The sequence below is a fragment of the Anser anser genome (genome assembly GCF_964211835.1).
Source record: "Anser anser genome assembly, chromosome: 2".
Classification (NCBI taxonomy): domain Eukaryota; kingdom Metazoa; phylum Chordata; class Aves; order Anseriformes; family Anatidae; genus Anser; species Anser anser.
In genome coordinates, this window is record NC_139721.1 from 144,462,400 (window position 1) to 144,481,172 (window position 18,773).

The 18,773-nt window shown below is 39.6% G+C and overlaps 1 protein-coding gene across 6 annotated transcripts in view; it reads right to left on the reverse strand.

Moving 5' to 3' along the window:
* The window catches only part of ARHGAP21 (Rho GTPase activating protein 21), a 124,012-nt gene that overhangs the window by 13,345 nt on the left and 91,894 nt on the right, over positions 1-18,773 (reverse strand). For 5 of the 6 annotated variants that reach the window (XM_083823612.1, XM_083823614.1, XM_083823611.1 and 2 more), the window contains 5 exons: positions 15,745-17,692; positions 1,658-1,816; positions 1,402-1,504; positions 1,279-1,315; positions 464-589 (listed from right to left, as the gene is read on the reverse strand). In XM_083823612.1, the coding sequence (XP_083679738.1) occupies positions 464-589; positions 1,279-1,315; positions 1,402-1,504; positions 1,658-1,816; positions 15,745-17,692 (2,373 nt within the window). The remainder of the gene's footprint in view (positions 1-463; positions 590-1,278; positions 1,316-1,401; positions 1,505-1,657; positions 1,817-15,744; positions 17,693-18,773) is intronic. The other variant, XM_083823615.1, reaches the window with a different exon arrangement.

An 18,773-nucleotide genomic window follows, 5' to 3' on the forward strand; every position in this document is an offset into this window, starting at 1 on the left:
CATTATTCAAATCACTCCTATTTACATAACACTGCAATTCCAGATTCCTACTTTTCCTTAAGTGTTAACCCATACATGTGCAGGAGGTTAATCTGAACTCAGCTCTACAACATTGATGAAAATCATAGCTTTTTTCATTGTTGGCAAATAGGAAAAAAAAAAAAAAAAACCACCACAAACTACATTTACCAAGGGACTGAATCTTTCTACTTAATTAGTTGTTAGAAATGAGTTTACCTCACAGATGCTCTGAAATATAAAATTAAAACATTTCAGAAAGCAGCCTCTGAAAGAAGATGAGGAATTCACTAATTCACTAACAAACAGGTCTAAAGATTTCTTTAGCCTCACATCCCAGAAACGTTACTGAAAAATGCATAACCAGAAAGCTTCAAGTTTCTTACCTTAGTTTTCCACCAGGTTAGTATTTATGCTAGGTTTAAAAAGAAAAAGTGACAGGTACCTTTCCTTTGTCTGTAACAAGCTGACGAAAATGAAGCCATCCTTCCTTGGAGGCATCACCAAAGACCTCTGAAGAAGAATCTTTTCGGGAACCAGAGTCTTCTGAAGATTTCTGACTGTCTGGGACCTACAGAGAACATCATGGAAGGAACCTCACAGTGTACTTCTAAATACATTTCTCTATGATCTCTACATGCAAGATGAGGCCTGGTAGTGTTCAAGAGGCACTTGGATAATGCCCTTAATAATATACTTTAACTTTTGGTTGGCCCTGAAGTGGTCTCACAGTTGAACTCCATCTTCGTAGGTCCTTTCCAACTGAACTATTCTATTCCAATCCTCACTTTAAAAGCTGACACCATATTTGGCAAAAAGCCTGTAAGAATATCCCCCTCAGAAAATATGATTCCTAATGTTTCCATAGAATAATACAGTGATCTTACACATCCCAAGGATACTTTGGGACACACTGAGAGAGTCTTAGACTCTCGTTAGTAAACTTTTACAGAAGCACATCATAGATATGCTTCATTTAGAGAGGCTGAGGTAAATGAAAATCAAGAACCATGTGGGGAGCCTATAGAACAACAGACCACTTTTACTTATGTGAGGTATATAGCACCAATGAGGGAAAATACCATTAAAATCCGGTATCGAAAATCAATAAAAAATTAAAAATAATTTGAGTAGCAGCAATTCCAATGACCTTTGTGTCTTATTTAATACATCACTTGGTATAGGTTAGTTGTATAATTCATACAACTTGCCACAGTAATATTTATAATTTTTTTAGAGTTGTTATATATATTTACTTACCTTGATCCCCTTTAAACTAGACACATGCTTAATGGATCTGTTGGAACAAAAACAGATGTTAAAGTGAGATTTTGCACACTTTAAAAATATTTTCAAATTAACTGACATTTTTCACGAACTTACGATTTTTCCTCTTCTCTGTAGTCATCCAATCCTTCATCATATGACTTCGATCTCTCCGGTTTTGTGGCAGGCTGGCTATCTAGGACACTAGTCCTGATGGATTCTATAAACAAGCAGAAATTTTTGAGTATGTAGGAACCTGAAACACATTTCTGTAATTGATTTCAAGCAATAAAGAGATTACAATTTTCACACCTGATCTCCAGAGTGTAAAAAGAAAAAAGGAGCATAGAAAGAAAATCAAATCACCACTCACCATGATCATGAGAAAGCTGTCGCCGAATTAAAGGGATTGGAGATGTGGGACTGGAAGGAACAGTTGTTATAGCAGGTGCTTGAGAAGCAGATGCAGAAATAACAGCAGAAGCAGGAATGTGTGCAATATCATGGTCAATACTAGGACTAGTCGGTTCATCTACAAAGGTAATACGTAATAAATTAACATATTAAATGCATGAACCAAATGCTCAAACTAAGTATCTGCCTGAACTTGTCATTACTGGAGTATCAGATTAAGTACCTTAATTTAAGTCTTTCACACAAACATCAAGCATCCAGACAACACATGCTGTTAAATGCTTTTTTAAATAAATCCTTAATTAAGGATGTTAATTATACATTAAAGATAAGGCCAAAGAGCATCATACCTGATCATAGATTTTACTGTGAGACACTCAAATAGGAATTTCGTGCTAAGCTCTTATGATTTTCAAGTACTCTGGTTTTGCTTGTATGCATGTGTGTGAAGAACACACCTGTTACATCAACAGGTCTAAACTCAAGAGACAGCTAAGTACAATTTCCTACAATAAAACATGGGCATTCCAACTACCAGCAGCTATTTGGTTTCAATGAGTGTTCAAATAATAAAGCCAAGATCCAAATCAACAAAACCCATTTGAAACAGGTATCTAGCATCCAGAGAACCAATCCCCCATCCCCCACATATTCAACAAGTATTGATGAACAACACATATATAAACAAATATTCAAATTTTTAAAAGATGGCACCACTACATACCAATTATTTCTTCCACTAATTGTTCATACAAACGATCGCATGCCGCACATGCCCAGCACCTCACAGTCTCAACAGTCACAAGGGTCATCGTGAAAGAGTCCAAAAAGCTTTACGTATTTCTACTATTTAATATGTTTCTGGCAAGATGGAAGAAGCTGAATGATGCATCTTCAACCATTCTGAGAAAAGAGTCGTAACATCTTCTAGCACACATCAGGAGCACGAGAAAAATAATTGTACTTCATCCTCCAGTAGAAGAGAGGGTGGAGAGAAGCAAGTCACGAGCAGGGGCTGGACTGCACTGCCATAATGAATCTGAATGTATCCTAGGTGCTAAGAATTGTGATATGCAGTGCTTCTGAAAAGCCTATTGAAACCAATGAACACTCACAAACAGAGGTTTATTCTTTGCTTTGTGCAAACACAACTGCGTAAGCGGCATTGTGCTTTGCTAACAGTCACTGGCAGTTCTGCTAAAAGCAGCACTTGTGCCATCAAAATTTGGTGAAGTTTAAAACAAGATGGCAAATGATTGACGTACTGAAAGATTTAGCAATGACAGCCCTCTACTTTGTCTGGAGTGGTAAATATAAAAACATATAACTTTAAAAATTGCTGTTATTTTTTAAAAGCATATTTCCCCTCCAAAACTAGCTGCAAACTAAGAACATGAATAAAAAGGGAAAGCAAATTCACAGCAAATTCCTGGCATAAGAATTTAAATAAATTCTAAGTTTTATTTGCATCTAGTGATAAATCGAAGCATTTACATACCTCTCCTATCCAGCAGCTAGGAGATAGGAAGAACCTCGTTCATACGTCCATTTTTGAAACAACAATAACTCATTGTCCTATTGTTGTCTATTTCATTTGCTCAGCTAGCGTGTGGAGAAGCACACTAACATTGACTAATGATTATTTCCACTCACTGAACAACATTAAGGCAGATTATTTCATACCATATAAACTGAAAGTGCTCAGCTTTAAGTTATTTCTGTTACAGACTTCTCTCAAGATGTCACAGCCTCTATTCAAAAAAAAAAAAAAGTTACACAAGTGCTGACATTTGAAATACGTCTGCATGAGCTGGTAACACAAAAGAACTGTGCTCTCCCAGCAAGTCTGGGCAGGGATGCTGCAAGGATCTTGTCCTGCCTGCCTCACAGATGAGACAGAATCCTTCCCTGGGACTGTTTTTCCTATATGCCTACAAACAGGGCTTAGCACAAATGCAATGGTCCCTGACTAGCACATCTGGATGCTGTGCTAATGCAACACAAACCATCTTCATGATGATAAGCCTTTTCTTGCTATCACGGTTGAAATATTTCCCTATTAAGATTTACTACTGGAAAGGCGCTATAAAATTATTTTTCCTCTTTCCTACCTTTTGCAACATCCCAAAGATGCATTTATAGCACATGATCTCATTTGCCTGAATTGTGAGCGTACAGTAAGATTAATTAGCTATATCATTCCTTCAACCAATGCACTTCAGTATCAATATGTGCTGTGAGACAGAAGAATACTTCCAGAATAGCTCAAGATCTTTTCTATATAGGTAGCATCTCAACATCCTTTTCTTTTTTTTTTTATGAACAGAAAAGAATTCCACTCTTGCATCACCAAGTCAGGACAATAAATCATTATAGCTACTTAGAGAAAAGAAGTGAAAATGCTAAGTTCTTTAAAGCTCTTAATAAGAATTTTATCATATGCAGAGAAGTGCTTTATGCAAAGTATTGCCTCTGTAAAAAAAAAATGTACTTATTTGCCAGTTCTTCATATCAAATTTCCCATTTTCCAGTCTACAGATAAAAGTACCAAAAAAGATCAAACTTAAGTTTGCCTAAGACTGAAAATTCTCTTACATTTTTAAGAACTTTATTTCAAGTCTAACAAATTATATATGGTTGTAATCATTTAATCAGGTGATAAAGGCTGTTCCTGAGACACAGTCAGACACCTTCAGACACAGTCAGATATCTTCCTGTTACAAATTGCCCAGTTCTCATTCTCACATGTATTAAGAGAAAACAATGCATTTAAAAAAAAAATATTATGGTGACAGTTCAGCTTACTAAAAAAGAAATAGAATTAAACCTCACAGCATGCTCACAGCACAGCAGAAAAAAAACACTGATGAATTTAATACTCCACTTGTCAGTAGCGATTTGAAGAGTTTGTTCTATTTGTTTTCCTTGGAGGCACGCTAGAAATGGGGAATAAATTCCTATTTTTAAACAACGTTAGCCAGGCAAATGTTCTTCTGTTTCTGCATCAGACCTGAAATCCTCCGAACGATTCCCTCTGCTTCCACACAATCAAATAATGCGCTCGGTGAGTCAGTCACTCCGCTGTCAGCCAGGGATGGTTTGCTAACCAGAGAAAAAGCAGGAAGCCAACCGGGAACCTAACCAGGGTAGAAGTGGGGCACGCAGGCTAACGCCCTGCCACACGCTACCACCGACGTTATTTATTTCACTGGGGATCTAATCCCTGCATGAATCAAAACTGAAGGTGTTTTAGAAAGATGCAAGCTTTAACAGAAGTGTAATGACATCAGTACAGGAGGATAACCGAGTCCCTGCTGAGGCTGAAGGTTAGCTAATAGCAAGCCTTTACGTAACATAAAGTGACTGTCGAACAAACTGTGACGTGTACCATAGAGTTACTGCCGACTGATTCAGTGCACCGTAAACATCGCCACTGCTGTTCAATAAAAAAAAATACTCATAACCTTTATATTTTGACTTTTCTCCTAAGTGTTTTGTCCTATTTGTCTCCATTTTTAGTTTCCTTGACTAATCAGAGAACCCGTGTCACGAAACTCCTTGCCGAGCATGTGGAAGGACCCGTCCTGCTCCATCAGTGGAAATGACGGCGTATGAAACGCTGTGAAGCACGTAGAGCACACAAGCCAGAGGAGAAGCCACACAAAATAATTCTCTTTCAGTCTGCCACCTCGAGGATTACCGGTATCCCTTTGAGTATTTGTAACAAAGAGGTCAAAGTCTGCAGAAGTACTTCAACTTTTAATTCAAGAAAAGGATACAAATACCACTTTTTCCGCATTATTGTCTACGAAGTGACCCAAGAGACCAACCGTCAGAAAACGAGCCAGCGAGACCGCTGCATGGAGGCAGAGCATCCCCAGGGAAAGGGAAGATGCTGCTGGTCTGGGCTGCTCACGTGCCATGGGGAGCACAAGCACGCACCTGGTAAACTGCTATAACTGGTGGTTCTCAGGGAGAGCCTTTCAGTGCAAACACATTTATAGGAGGACTCTGAAAACTTCTAAAAAAAACACAGGAAACACAGCTCCAAAGCTGTGCTCCAAAGGAGCTGAGCTCCAAAGCTCCATAGCTGGTATTAACTCATTTGCTAGCAAAAACAGGGAGAAATTTATGTTGCAAAGTACGTTTCTGTTACCATGCACCCAGAGATCAGGGACCTACAAAGGGTGGGTGCCTCTGTACACAATGCAAGTGAACTGAAAAAATATTAATAATGTTCTTAAATTTACACTGAACAGGCTCAGTACCTACAGGGGCAGGCCTAACAATTTCAGAACAGGATTACACAGGTGAGGAAGTGTGACAGAGGACACTGTCCATGTGTACAGTCCCCGCACCATGCATGAGGAACTAAGGAACAAATAACCCAAGTTTCAAAGGATTTGAAGGAATTAACACCAAAAAAATGCAGAAAAGAAAGCAGAGATCTGTGTCATACCCTACTACAAAATGTCATACTACACTGATATATTACAAATTTATTATTATTGTAGTATTTGTTTGTTTAGACTTGGATCTCCCGAACAGCCCTTCAGGATGAAACATGAAGGTTTTAAAGTAACAACCTGAAAACTCACAACACAAGAGGGGGGCACATTTTGAGAGTCTTAATTATAATCTAAATAAATCGCAGAATTCTTCAGCTGGGAGTGAGCCTCAGAAGGTCACCTAGCCCAACCTCCTCCTCTCCTCTAAGCAGGACTAACACTGAATTCAGACCATGTTCCTCAGGCGTTTTGTCCAGCTGGGCACTAAGTCTCCAAGGATGGAGATCCCACAACCTCCCTGGGAACTTGTTCCACTCATCACCAAATGGTGAATGTTTTTTTCCCCCTTATATCCAGCTGAAACCTCCATGTCTTCAAACAAAGGGTGATAAACTCTTCCTTTAATCTGCTGGCTGTTCTCTTAGTGATGCAGGCCAGGCTGGCTTTAGCCTTCATCACCATCCAGGTGAACTCTGGCTTCCCATCCACACGGAGCTCCAGGTCCTTTTCAGTAGAGCTGTTAAGCAGACAGTCTCCAGCCTGTACCGGGGCAGGAGGTTAGCCTGTCCCTGGGGCAGAACTTAACATTTGCTGTTAATGAATTGAGACATTCCTGTCCTATCATTCCTTTGCACAGAGTCCTTCCAAACAACAGCCCTACCCTAGAGCACATTGACTGCACCACTTAGTTTGGTGGCGTTTGCAGACGTGATGAGTGTATTACGTCTCCTATCTAGGTCACCAATAAAGATAACTAAACAAGACGGACTCTGAAGAACGCCACTTGTAAGCAGCATCCAGGTGGAGTATGAAACCTTAGCCACCATCCTTTACAACTGATAACTCGGTTTGGCGCATTGCAGACCAGATCAAAAGAATTGCTAAAGTCAAGACTGGTGGCACTTTTTGTTCTCCCCTCATTCCCAGATCTAGTCATCTCATTACAAAAGGCAATCAGGTTAGTCAAGCACCATTTCCCCTCGGTAAATCCACACTAATTATTCCCAAACACCTCCTTCATGTGCCCAGAAACAGGTTCCATGAGGACTGACTCCATGATTTTCCTGAGGATTGAAGTAAGGCTGACTGTCTACATTCCCTAGACTGTCCTCCTCATCCTTTTTCAAGATGGGTACACAACATTCCCTTTTCCAATCTCTGGGGCACCTTGTGATCTGTCAAAGATGACAGCATCCTTGCAGTGACATCAGCCAACTCACTCAAAAGCTTCAGATGCATTTCGTTGGGTCTGATGGACTTCCGTGGGTTGAGTTGCACTGGGGCTGTGTTAAGAGTTCCCCATTTTCAAAGTTGTTTATGACTACCTTTTTTTTTTTTTTAAATGAAAGAAAATGGTTTAGTTAACTGAATCATAAAAACATAAGCACAGAGCAAATTCATGAACTAGATTTAGTCTAGGGAAGATAATCATCTTGGACTATCATCAACAGAGAAAGGTGGTTTCTCCCACCTGGGGATTCAAATTGCCTTATCTTTCTTCACTGGTGATAGAAAGTGACTGGAAAAGATTTACTTCCCAAGCCTAAAACCAGCTTTCGTATTTACCCTCCTTCAGACTTGGCGGTCTTGCATGCAGCATCTCATCATCTCAAAAGATTTTTAAAAAGGAACTGTATTATTTAGTAAGTATACTGTAGAGCACATTACCATTTACAACACTAATTTAATTAGAGACTTCATTATAAACTACGTGAGTATACGGCTACAAACCTTAATTCAACAAGTACATAATTTACTGAAGACTATTATCTGATTTAAAGATTCAAATCATAAGAAGTTGGTAACTGAGCAGAAACATACACCCAGTAGAGCTTTAAATTGTTTTTCTGTGAAGAACTTTGAGATAGATGGTGTGCATTTCCGTACACAAAAACGCTCAGCATGCAATTTCGCAACTCCCCACTGAAGAGGATAACGGTATTCTAATACCATGGGCTTTCAGAAAACCACGCTGAAATCTTGGAGTAGGTACGTGCTTAAAGGTGCCTTGTAGTACTCCATGCAATCTTGGTTACTCATCAATCTCATGGAATTGCAACTCCGATTATTCTTTATAAATAACCTTCTGCAGAAGGCTAACTACAGGGAGGTAGCTCACACTGCCTTCTGTCTCCAAAGCAAAGTGCTAAAACAGCCATTACAAATGTTATTTTCCTTCAAGGAAGGCATGGGCATGAAGGCTTCCACACACTGGGCTGGCATTTATCTGACAATCATTACAAAATGTATTCTAAGCATTTGCCTCTCTATTTCTTCAGTAATGCTCTCATAAACAACAAATTATTGCTTTTGGGGTGTAATTTAAAAATGATTCTTACATAGCAATTTTATTCGCTTATGGCGCAAAAGAAGGCACAAAACTGATGTGCCATTAAAAGGATGAAACGCCCTTCTCCTTACTGAAGGACAGGCAGCACTCCCCAGTGCTATGCACTGACCTTGCAGTACCACGCACATTAGAGGCACTCCCTTACCTCCAGCCCTGTGCCACAGTTGTGATACCACAACACCATCGCAATGCACGATGCTACCTAGCCCCAAAGCATTATTCTTAAATAAGGCACATGAAGGCTTTTCAGTCTTGTCTTGTGCCCAGTCCATCCTCTGTCCCTCTCCAGTTAAGTTTCCTGCAGGTCGCTGTGTGCAGCAGTTCCCGCATGGTGCAGCCAAGGGACCAGATCTCTCCCCCATGGCAGCAGGACACCAGGGGTCAGCAAAAGCTGTTTGGGCACTGGCACAACAGAGCACTGGAGGAGGGGACATGGCCTGCAAGGAAAATGAGGACAGGAGATGGACAGGAAGGTTAACAGAGGTTGGTAACAACACCTTCATCCCCACACAGGCAACACAAAGTTCTACCTCAGAGGCACCTTAATTCTGAGAAACTTCAAAAGAAGCTCCATTTAAGCTGAACACAGATGTACTAGTATAGACCTACTGATTCACAAACTTTTTCTGAAAAGCCTGCCAGGAAGACAGTCAAATAAAAAGACTCATGTACGCTATTTCATCTGCAAAGTGAGAAGGCCAGCAACTACCAATAAAAGAAAAATGAACTGTTCGATCAGAAATAAACCATATGGAACTAATTCTGCTATCACACGAAATAGCAGAAAGGACTAATATGTATATCCCAAGAAAGCAGCTTCTTGTAACAGAGCTGGGAAGCTGAGCTGCTGCATCCTTTACTCTTCAAGCAGCAGCAAAAGTTCCAGCAGCTCAAGATTTGAAAGCCTGGAACAGGATTTGGAGAAGATGCACTATGGCCGGGACTCATCACGACTTGCCTTTTACAATCTCATTTTTCTGAGAACTGTTTAAGTTGGGTTTTTTTGTTTGTTTGTTATTTTTTAAGTATTACCAACACTGACAGCACTGACTGCCTTTACAAAGAAGCATTTCACATATTTATTTTACGTAATTATACTCTTGTAGTCAAATGAATATACTGGAAACATGTCTGCACGCTGACCACATTCATTTCTGTAAGCTGCAGAAACACAGGGCGGGATCAAGCCCCCTGAACCACCAAATCCAGTCCTCTGCTACTGTGATTATGTAAATAATATTTATTATAGCGATGGAATTTCACAAAAACAGAAAAAGGCTGGCCTAGATTATTCTTAATGCAAGCTTATCTATGACAATCTGTTTTTTATTTCAGCGTTGAGCGAAATGTATAGCTATCCTTCTCTACAAAGTAATTCTAAAGGTCCCTAATCACAGTATTATCCTGCCACATGATCAAAAATAAAGTACAATTCTGAATATACCTTTTTTTGGCCAAGAAACCTTATAGCATTCCTTTATTACCTGTAATTACTATTTTAAGTTATAATGATAAACTAAGGATGATTTCTACTTTGAAAATGTTACCCTTTACATGTTTCCACTCAATTAAAACTCTTCTAAAAGTTATGAATGATTGTCTTAAAATTTTAGATTTGAATTAGAAGTGGACTTTAAGTTACAGACACATTTTAATGGCATCTAAAACACTAATTTGTAGCTTTGTGTTTTGGCTGTTATATTTCAGAATATCACAATGATTTAAAAACTGCTCTTTGGATAAGAAACATGGAAATTTTCAGCCTGGAGCAACAGCAATTTGGCAGGCCACACTGTTAAAAACTGAAAAAAGCAGAGGATTGATGCTTATCTTAGAAACATGGATGACATGTTGAAAACTGTGCCAATGCTATCGCTGAAATAATGGAAGCAAGAGTCCCTCAAAAACGAGCATCTGTCAGCTCTCACTTCAACTGCTACCACATTTATATTTTCAGTTTGGAATGGCAAGCCAGTAATTTGTAGGGAAAAAAACTAATTATCACAATGGCTGAAGATTTTTTTATTCATCTTGACTACTAAGAGTTCTTGCTAAAATTAAAGTTTCCTTAAAACATGCCACATCAACCATATGTCTTCAGCCACCATTTGCCCTTAAGGTATCCACACATTTTGGGCTGACAAGCAATAATCTCTGCTGCAGAAATTTGAGGTTTTCGATTTCTCTCTGCTCAATGTGTGTCTCTTCTTACAAGGAAAACAATATATTTCTTTATTACATGGGGAAAATATTCTTTTTTTTTTCCTAACCTTTCTTTATTCCTTTCATAACCCTTCTTATAGTGCAAGTGTGTATGAACTCATTTTCCAGTTCCAATAATGTAACTGCGTTCTGTTTGCATTTATGTGGTCTTCTTCTGAGCCTAAACATCCTGCAGAGAGGAGCAAAGAGGCAGGGCAAAGAGATGACAAGTACGGCATCTATTTCACTGAAAAAAGGCAGAAAACTCGCTACTCTTTTCAGAAATATTTTGCATAGCTGTCTGAGCTTTCTCTGTAGGCACAAAGAAAGGTAAACCCTCTATAACCCTACTTTCAGTGATACCATCATATGTACAATAAAAATGACTGAAAAGTTCACCTAATGCTAGGCATTTTAGAACCTGAAATGTTCGTTCTAACCTAATCTTCTAATCCCTTGTCTTTTTTTTTTTTTTTTAAGTAGAAGTATTTGGTAACAACAACAAAGAAGTAAAAAGAAGGTTGAGCAGAACTCACTGGAAGTCAGATTAATTTATCCTGCCTGTTAATCAGCAGCTACCCAAATACTTTTACTATGACAGAATTTTGTGGAAAAACATATACTAGTGCACAGAAAAAAAGTACCCACTTTTTGGTTTTGAAAACAACAACAAAAAATACATGAAGACCAGGCTCTAAGAGCAAGGTGAAAGGCGAAGTCTGTCTGTATGTTGATTACTTTATAAAGAAAGCTTTAAAAATAGCGTTCAATGAAATGTTGTGAAGTTTCTGGCAAATCTTTATTTAAATCAATACACAGTATTGGATACCAGATCTTTACTGTAGTAAAAGAGTATGGACACATACATGGAGCACACAGAAAACCACAATTGGCTGAGGAGCGCTGTGAAGTTGTAGATGGAGAGTGCAAAGTACCAACATGCAGCATCACACGTTTGTCCTGTCCTTTCCTAAGGCATCTGGTTCCAGGCAGTCAGAGAGAGGACACTCAGGTTATTTCTACAGCACTTCAGTTACCAAAGTCTGGTCATATATTTTTATCTGGCTAATCTTCTCTCAGTTATTCACAAATTAATAGAGGAATGAAGTGACCTAAAAGCTTTCTAGGGTAAGGACGAACTAGATACTTTCCAAAATGGGACTGCACCTCTGAGGAAAAGTCTATGGGATGCTGCTGTATGCCTGAAAAGTCTGTAATAAGACAACTGTAAACTTGTTTTATTTGAAAAATTATACTCCAAGACGATGCTTAGATTTAGGGTATTTTAAACAGATCTGCTGAGAGTAATTTTTCATGTGACGTCTCACTACAAAACCTGTGCAGAAAAGGACATTCATGCAATAGCATTGGCCAAAGCATTAAAATGTGCTGGTGGACAAACACACGGGATCAGTTTAAGTACTGAAGCGACTTCTCCATTTCACTCATAGGTCTAGTTAACCCAATCTGGGAGATGAATTATCTTTATGGCTTTCTGTGCTAGAATAAACAGTGTAAAAAGAAAAAAAAAATGGTTTCAAGCTGGCTGCAAGTCTCAGACATGCACACGAGATTATGTCTAAGAAACTATGACTATGTCTAAGAAATGTATCAAAATAATTATATTCTGAATCAACTGCTCTAGTTACAAAAATGTTAAGTACTGTTTTAATTTCCATCCAAGTGCAGTTTGACACATCCAAAATAACTTGGTAGATCAGAAACGTAGCATTTGGTGTTCTCTAGCAGAAAAATTAATACAAAGTACAAGTCTGAAAAATGTACACTTAACACCGCAATGCTAAAATAATCACTGATAGAGACAGTGGTATTTTTACTCCTCTGGAGAACAGGTGAGGCAGCTTCTAGGTAAAGGAATAACCTCTCATTAGACTAACCAGTACAGCTTGAAACAATAAGACAACAGCTCAAGAACAGAGCCTTTCCTTGGACGTGAAATAGAAACAGCTTTCAAATAACAATATAACAATAGCCTGCATTTAGTAGCATGTTGAAAGCACCAAAGCTTGCAGTGCCAGGAGGTATTTTTCTTTAAAACAGCGACTTCCCCAAGAACATGTGCTTGCCTGAAGAAGAGTTTGAGCACACGTCTAAATTTTTCAGATCAGTGTCTGTTACAAAACACATCAACCTACTGGCTTTGCTCTGAAGAGGCATTAACAAACACAAACCTATATTTAATCTCCCTGCTTCAGTACAGCATTTTGTGAAAGGACTACGCTGTCAAAAGACAATTCTTAGCACATCATCATAATCTCAGCAAGAAACTGCCGTAAGTGAGCTTGATGGGAAGTCTACTCAGCTTTCTGTCTGTGGCATCAAGGTACTTACGAAGAGATGCTCTCAGATGATCCTGTTGGTGCGCTAGTTCTCTAGAGCAGGTTGGTCACAAAACACTGACATGGAAGCCAACTACTCCTGGCTGAATTTCTACCAAATTCTAATCTGGACATACCCACTGATTTTAATGAGCAGGAAGTAATAACAAAAATAAACACCACAAAGCATTTAAAATACCAATAAAATGTAACCTTGGAAGGTATTTATTCCTCCCAAATTTACATGTGCATGCTACTCAAAAGATCTACTGTACAAATAACTTCAGGTAGTGCTTTTATGAAATTAAACACATCCAATAAAGCCTAACACCACAAACAACGTGTTAATATGAACATAAAGGAAGAAAAGAGGTTGCCAACACTAAGATATATCTTTACTCGAAGTAACATCCTCTCAAATCGCCAGATAGTGGTAGAAGAAAAAAATCCAAGCTGTTCTCCTTTGAAAGAGTTAATCTTTTAACTGAGTTTCAAAGTAGGTTTAGGGCTCTATCTGCCTGATAGGAGGTGGTTAAGCTTAAGCAAGTCTCCTAACAAGTGAAGCTGTAATTAAGCATAATGATAGTGGAACGAGCAAACTGAGAATCAGGCATATTAATTCTACCTTCCTAAGAAGCCCAGCCTTAGCGGCACTTGACACTGCTCCTTGCCAGACAGGGTTATTTCACCCTGAGTTGCAGGAGCTGCGGTGGAAGTTCCCCTTAGCACGTGCACCAGCACAAGAACAGCTCAGGAAGACGGTGGTGAGCAGTGCGGTGGCTCTAGCAGCACCACGTTAGTCTTTGACAAGGGTTGAGGAGGTTTCAGTCCGAGAGGATAAGGACCACATAAGAATTCACAAAATCCCGTGTGGTATTATGCCAGAAGTCTGCAATGGAGAGTTACAACTTTGCTACTTCTGAACTGCTCAGCCACTGCTGGAATGAAACCCAACTGCCGTCTTTAAAGCTCCTTTGAACTTTGTCGCATTTCTCTAAAACCTGGAAGCAAGCCATGGGTAAGAAGAGTTCATTGCAAGTTTTTATTTAAATCAAGCCCAACCTTTTCAGCACAATCTCCTACCATAAAATAGATTGATTTGATTTTCACACGATATTTAAATTGTGCAGGGTTAGAAAACTCCCAGCGAGTACAAATACTGGGCACCACTTTATCCAATGTCTAACATTGATTTTAGGCATATTATTTTAGAAAACACTTGCAAAGACCAGCTATGGGCCTGACAGACTTACGCTAATCCTGGAAGGAAGACAAACGGAGTCCAAAGAAGCGTCCGAAACTACTGGACACCGATACATCCAGTAATCAAAATTACTGCACGCCTCCCATTCAAAAAGGAAGGCCAAATCTGAAAAACATTTGCTAGCTGTTTAAGGAAGCATTTTGGTTAAGTGTTAACAACATTCTGTCAAAAGAACAGAATATTGCAGATTTCTATCCTTCAGTGCTCACAAAGCTCCTTCACTGTTTTGCTCATTTACTTCAATCTGGCGCAGATATCAGAGATAATTCTAGGGGAAAAAAAACACTGCTGCAGATCCAAAGGAGATGACAACTCTGCTAAGACAGTAAAACTAACTCCCTTTAACAGCTTTTCTTATGCTTTTTATGGATTAGGTTTTCACATATATAAGTTTGAGAAGCAAAATTCAGTATTTTTTAAATACTTGTTATACGAAATTCAAGAAAACAGATAGATCAACCTATGTAGAACGTGGTCTGCAGAGATCTAACCTCCAAAGGATTAAACAAGCCAAAACAACAATGAAAAAAAAAAAAGCAGAAAAAGACCAAAACTGAGTACTTAAGTAGAACACAAACTCACTCTGCCACTACAGATGACTCCATTCCTCACACACCCCAAACTATTTCCCTGATCATTTCACTCCTACTTTGAATCCCTCCATAGCTCTAAGATAACTTGAAAGAAAAGAGGACAAGTGCTCAGCCCCCACATTTTAAGCTCCGCAAAATTCCAACCCTTTTTATGTCACAACCCACAGGTGAATCTTTGCATCTTCTCATATTCTGCTTCCATAAATCTTTTAACTCATAACCACTTTAGCTTATTTACTTGCAAATTAACCTAATTTTGTTGATATCCTTTCACCTGAAACAGCTTTCGTGTAAATACATATCTGTTTCAGAAAGCCTTCACCTTACCTATTCAGCTATCCTGAAATCCAGTTTTCCCCACAGATTACCATGACATCCGTATTCTCTCTTTACTGGATTGCACATTTTCTATTATACAGGTAAGAATGTTTTCAAAGGTACTGCAACTGCTAGCTGTCCACACAAATAACATCAGAGCATTATGTGGAGCGCTAACCAGAGTTATGTAACGAAGACTTCTCTAGGGGCTGGGGAATATTCTAGAAAAATTAAAGCACTCTAGACCTTTTTACACTGATACTCCAGGACTCCAAACAAGACATTTTTTTTTTTTCCTCCACTGAAAAATATTTTTAGTTTTTACCATACTAATATTATGCTGGATGAAAAAAGAACCCCCATATCCCTCCACCCCAGGATTTACAGGAGCAGCAGTCAGCTACCTGGCGTGGCGCTCTCCATCATGTTAAACAGAGAAAGGTGCGAGGAATGCTGTAACAGTTTAACTCACCGATAAATGGAATAGAAGCCAAGGAGTCGCCAGGCGGGCTGGAACCTGACGCTTTCCTTTCTTCTATCCTTTTTATGTGGACTTCTCTCCGAGCATCATTAGGTAGCCAACAGGTGGTGTCCGAGGCGGCCTCCTGGTCATTTACAGCAAGAATGTAGGACTGATGCCTCAAAGGCTGGGACGTTTGGTGGCCAGAGGGTGATTTGTCCCGCATGACAACTGTGTCTTTGTCATTGTCCTGAACATCTGTTTGCAGAATTTCAGGCTCGTGGACATCTTCCCTTCCAAAATCGCGACTCTTCTGTCTGATGGAAACATCTATGTTATCAGAGGTAGTTGAGCTCTCACTTGTTTGTTGAACAAGTTTGGCAGAAGCTGGAGACAAAGAGGAGGGCTGGATGGTTTTGCCAGTTTCTGTTTTGTGATCTGGGGCACCTTCTGCTCGGATCCTTGCCTGCTGGTTTAACAAACCGCTCTGATGCATGTGATTTACTGTTCTTTGGTCTTTGCTGGCAACAACATCCAGGCTCTGGTTAAGGGGAAACGATGGTTTTGCTGCATAGGAAGCCGAGCTCTTCACTGAGTTACTTTTTGAACTTCTGGTTGTGAGAGATGGCCTCTCTTGTGAAACAGCTGCAGGCTTTGAAATTCCCCCGGGAGTCTGTAAATCTCGAGAAGGCTGCAACATTTTTATATCCGGTGGAACTTTCTGAAAATGAGAACCAGACAGAGAAGCTCTGCTACCTATTCTCCTGCTGTCTGAAATATAACCACTTGGAGCCACAGAAAAATTCTGACCTCGAAGGGACATATGAAATGCATGTTGCCTAGATCTCTCATAAATACCTCGCCGATCGTCTTGTTCAGTAAACCCTGTCCACTTGTAAGTCTTTCTCCTATCTCCGTTTGTATCTGCAATCTGATTCTCAGAACGGAAGTTTTCTAGCACTTCACCCTGTTTGCTGAGATAATCCCATGAGCGAGCCCTGTGATTCCTAGCACTAATTGAAGGTGAAGTTAGCGTATCTTGTGAAGCACTTCGTGGCCACTCTTTCATCAACACGGGATCTTCAAGTCTCTCCTGGGATACACTTCGCTGCCGGATCTGCACAGACTGGGGAACCCTGTCATGAGAGGTGCTCCTGCGCCGTACCTGTGAAGCGGTGCGATTTGGCACCACTTGATTATAATCAGTCGTATTCTGAGAAGCTGCTCTTAAACTATCCAGCCTTTCCTGTATTGTTCGGGAGCCATACATGTGCATGCGCCTGTTATCGATGTACTCTTTGTAGGTTTTGTAGGTCTTCCAGTCTATGTGCTGGTGGGAGGTTGGAGAACTGTAATGATTAGTAGAGGCAGGGGGCGAGTCTGTGGCTTGAACAGGAGGTCTAGTGCTTGGGATTCCTTCTGGACATACTACATAATTTGAAGCCTTACTCATCGTCCCGGTTGGATCAACTGGCCTCGTTATTGGAGTCTGAGGAAGTACAATGGCAGTGGACACTGAAGAAGATGGTGATGTGGTCCGTGCTTTTAGAGCGGTTTGATCTTTCAAGCCATATCTTATTTCCTCTGTCCTGTGAGACGGACCAGTATGATTATTTCTACAAGATGGCAAGTCTACAGCCTTCTCAGAAGGCACAATAACAGTCCGTACAGTTTCATTGCAAACGCACACAGCTGTATTTGATTTTGCAATGTCTGTTGGTGATGGAGGCACTTGTATTTCCATTCTGTAGGCCCTCTCTGGCTGTGTCAATGCCCGTACTGGTCTACTGACTTGCTGCTTCCCCAGCGAGAAATCCGAAGGTAGCTTGTCACCAGCTTGTGCCATAACAGAAGTGGTGGATGTCAGGCGTGGGTAACATATTGGTGGTGGTTCGGGTATGTTGTGGGCATTACCACTGTAAGCTTCGTTGCCTTTCAGGTAGGCATCTTGGGAATATGCCTGTGGACAGAAGATTAAATGAGCATTAAGTAGTAAAGGAGATGGAAGAGTTCATCTAGCATTTGCACAATCAAACTTCAAGAGATGGAACACAAGTTTGAAATTCACAGTATATGTAATTTTAGATAAAATGTTAGTTTAAAAGGTTAAAAATAGCATTCCATCCTCTTAGTGAGCAGAAACAGAACAAGCAAAATCATTAAATACATCCTCTCCCCCAGCAATTCAACAGCTGAACTGGTGACCAATGCTAGGAAATAGTGCAGGTAGAGCACTGAGGCAGGTTTGCCAAGATCCATGAGCAGAAAACAGTATTTTTCTCCACCTTTATTTTTGCTTTCTGTCACGATGCTTTAAATACCCTCCCCATTTAGGCTCTGCATTGCTGGGATTCAGAATATGACAGCAATTGACAGGTTAAAATGGTGCATATTAAATTCAACTAGCACTAGAAAATTCTCCATTCACTTAATGTATAAAAGAACTCCATTTACTTCCCACAGTGCATGTGAGAAGTACACACAAACATACACACATACACTCCTCTCTCTAAGATGTCTTCTACATAACAGCTACTGTTCCTAAACATAACACGAATCAATTGAAGCAGTACTATCTGTTGTGAGCCAACACCCTATAAGTAATCTTACATTTTAAAGCAGACAGCCAGTACATGGTACACAAATTTTACTGCAAAAATATGAATAATATGCATCATTTTTTATCTTCAAGGTACAAAAGGTATGAAAATCTACAAATATCTACTACTGTCTACGCAATATTAGAACACAAATTAAAATTTCAAATTCATTTTCTTAGTGCATTTATTTGCATCTTTATGTTTGAGCCTGACTCCTGAGAAAAAAAAAGGTGATATATTACACTTAGCATGTTTCAGTAGCCTCCTTTTAGAAAAGCAACACTTATTATTATGAAATTAACAGAGCATACAAAAAAAGTCAATGAGAAGCACACAGCATACCTAAATGACAGCCTATTATTTCAAAACTTTAGCATGACTTTATATTCAGTTTAAACACAATGAAATAAAGAGCCAACGCAGAGCCTGCCAATGCAACTG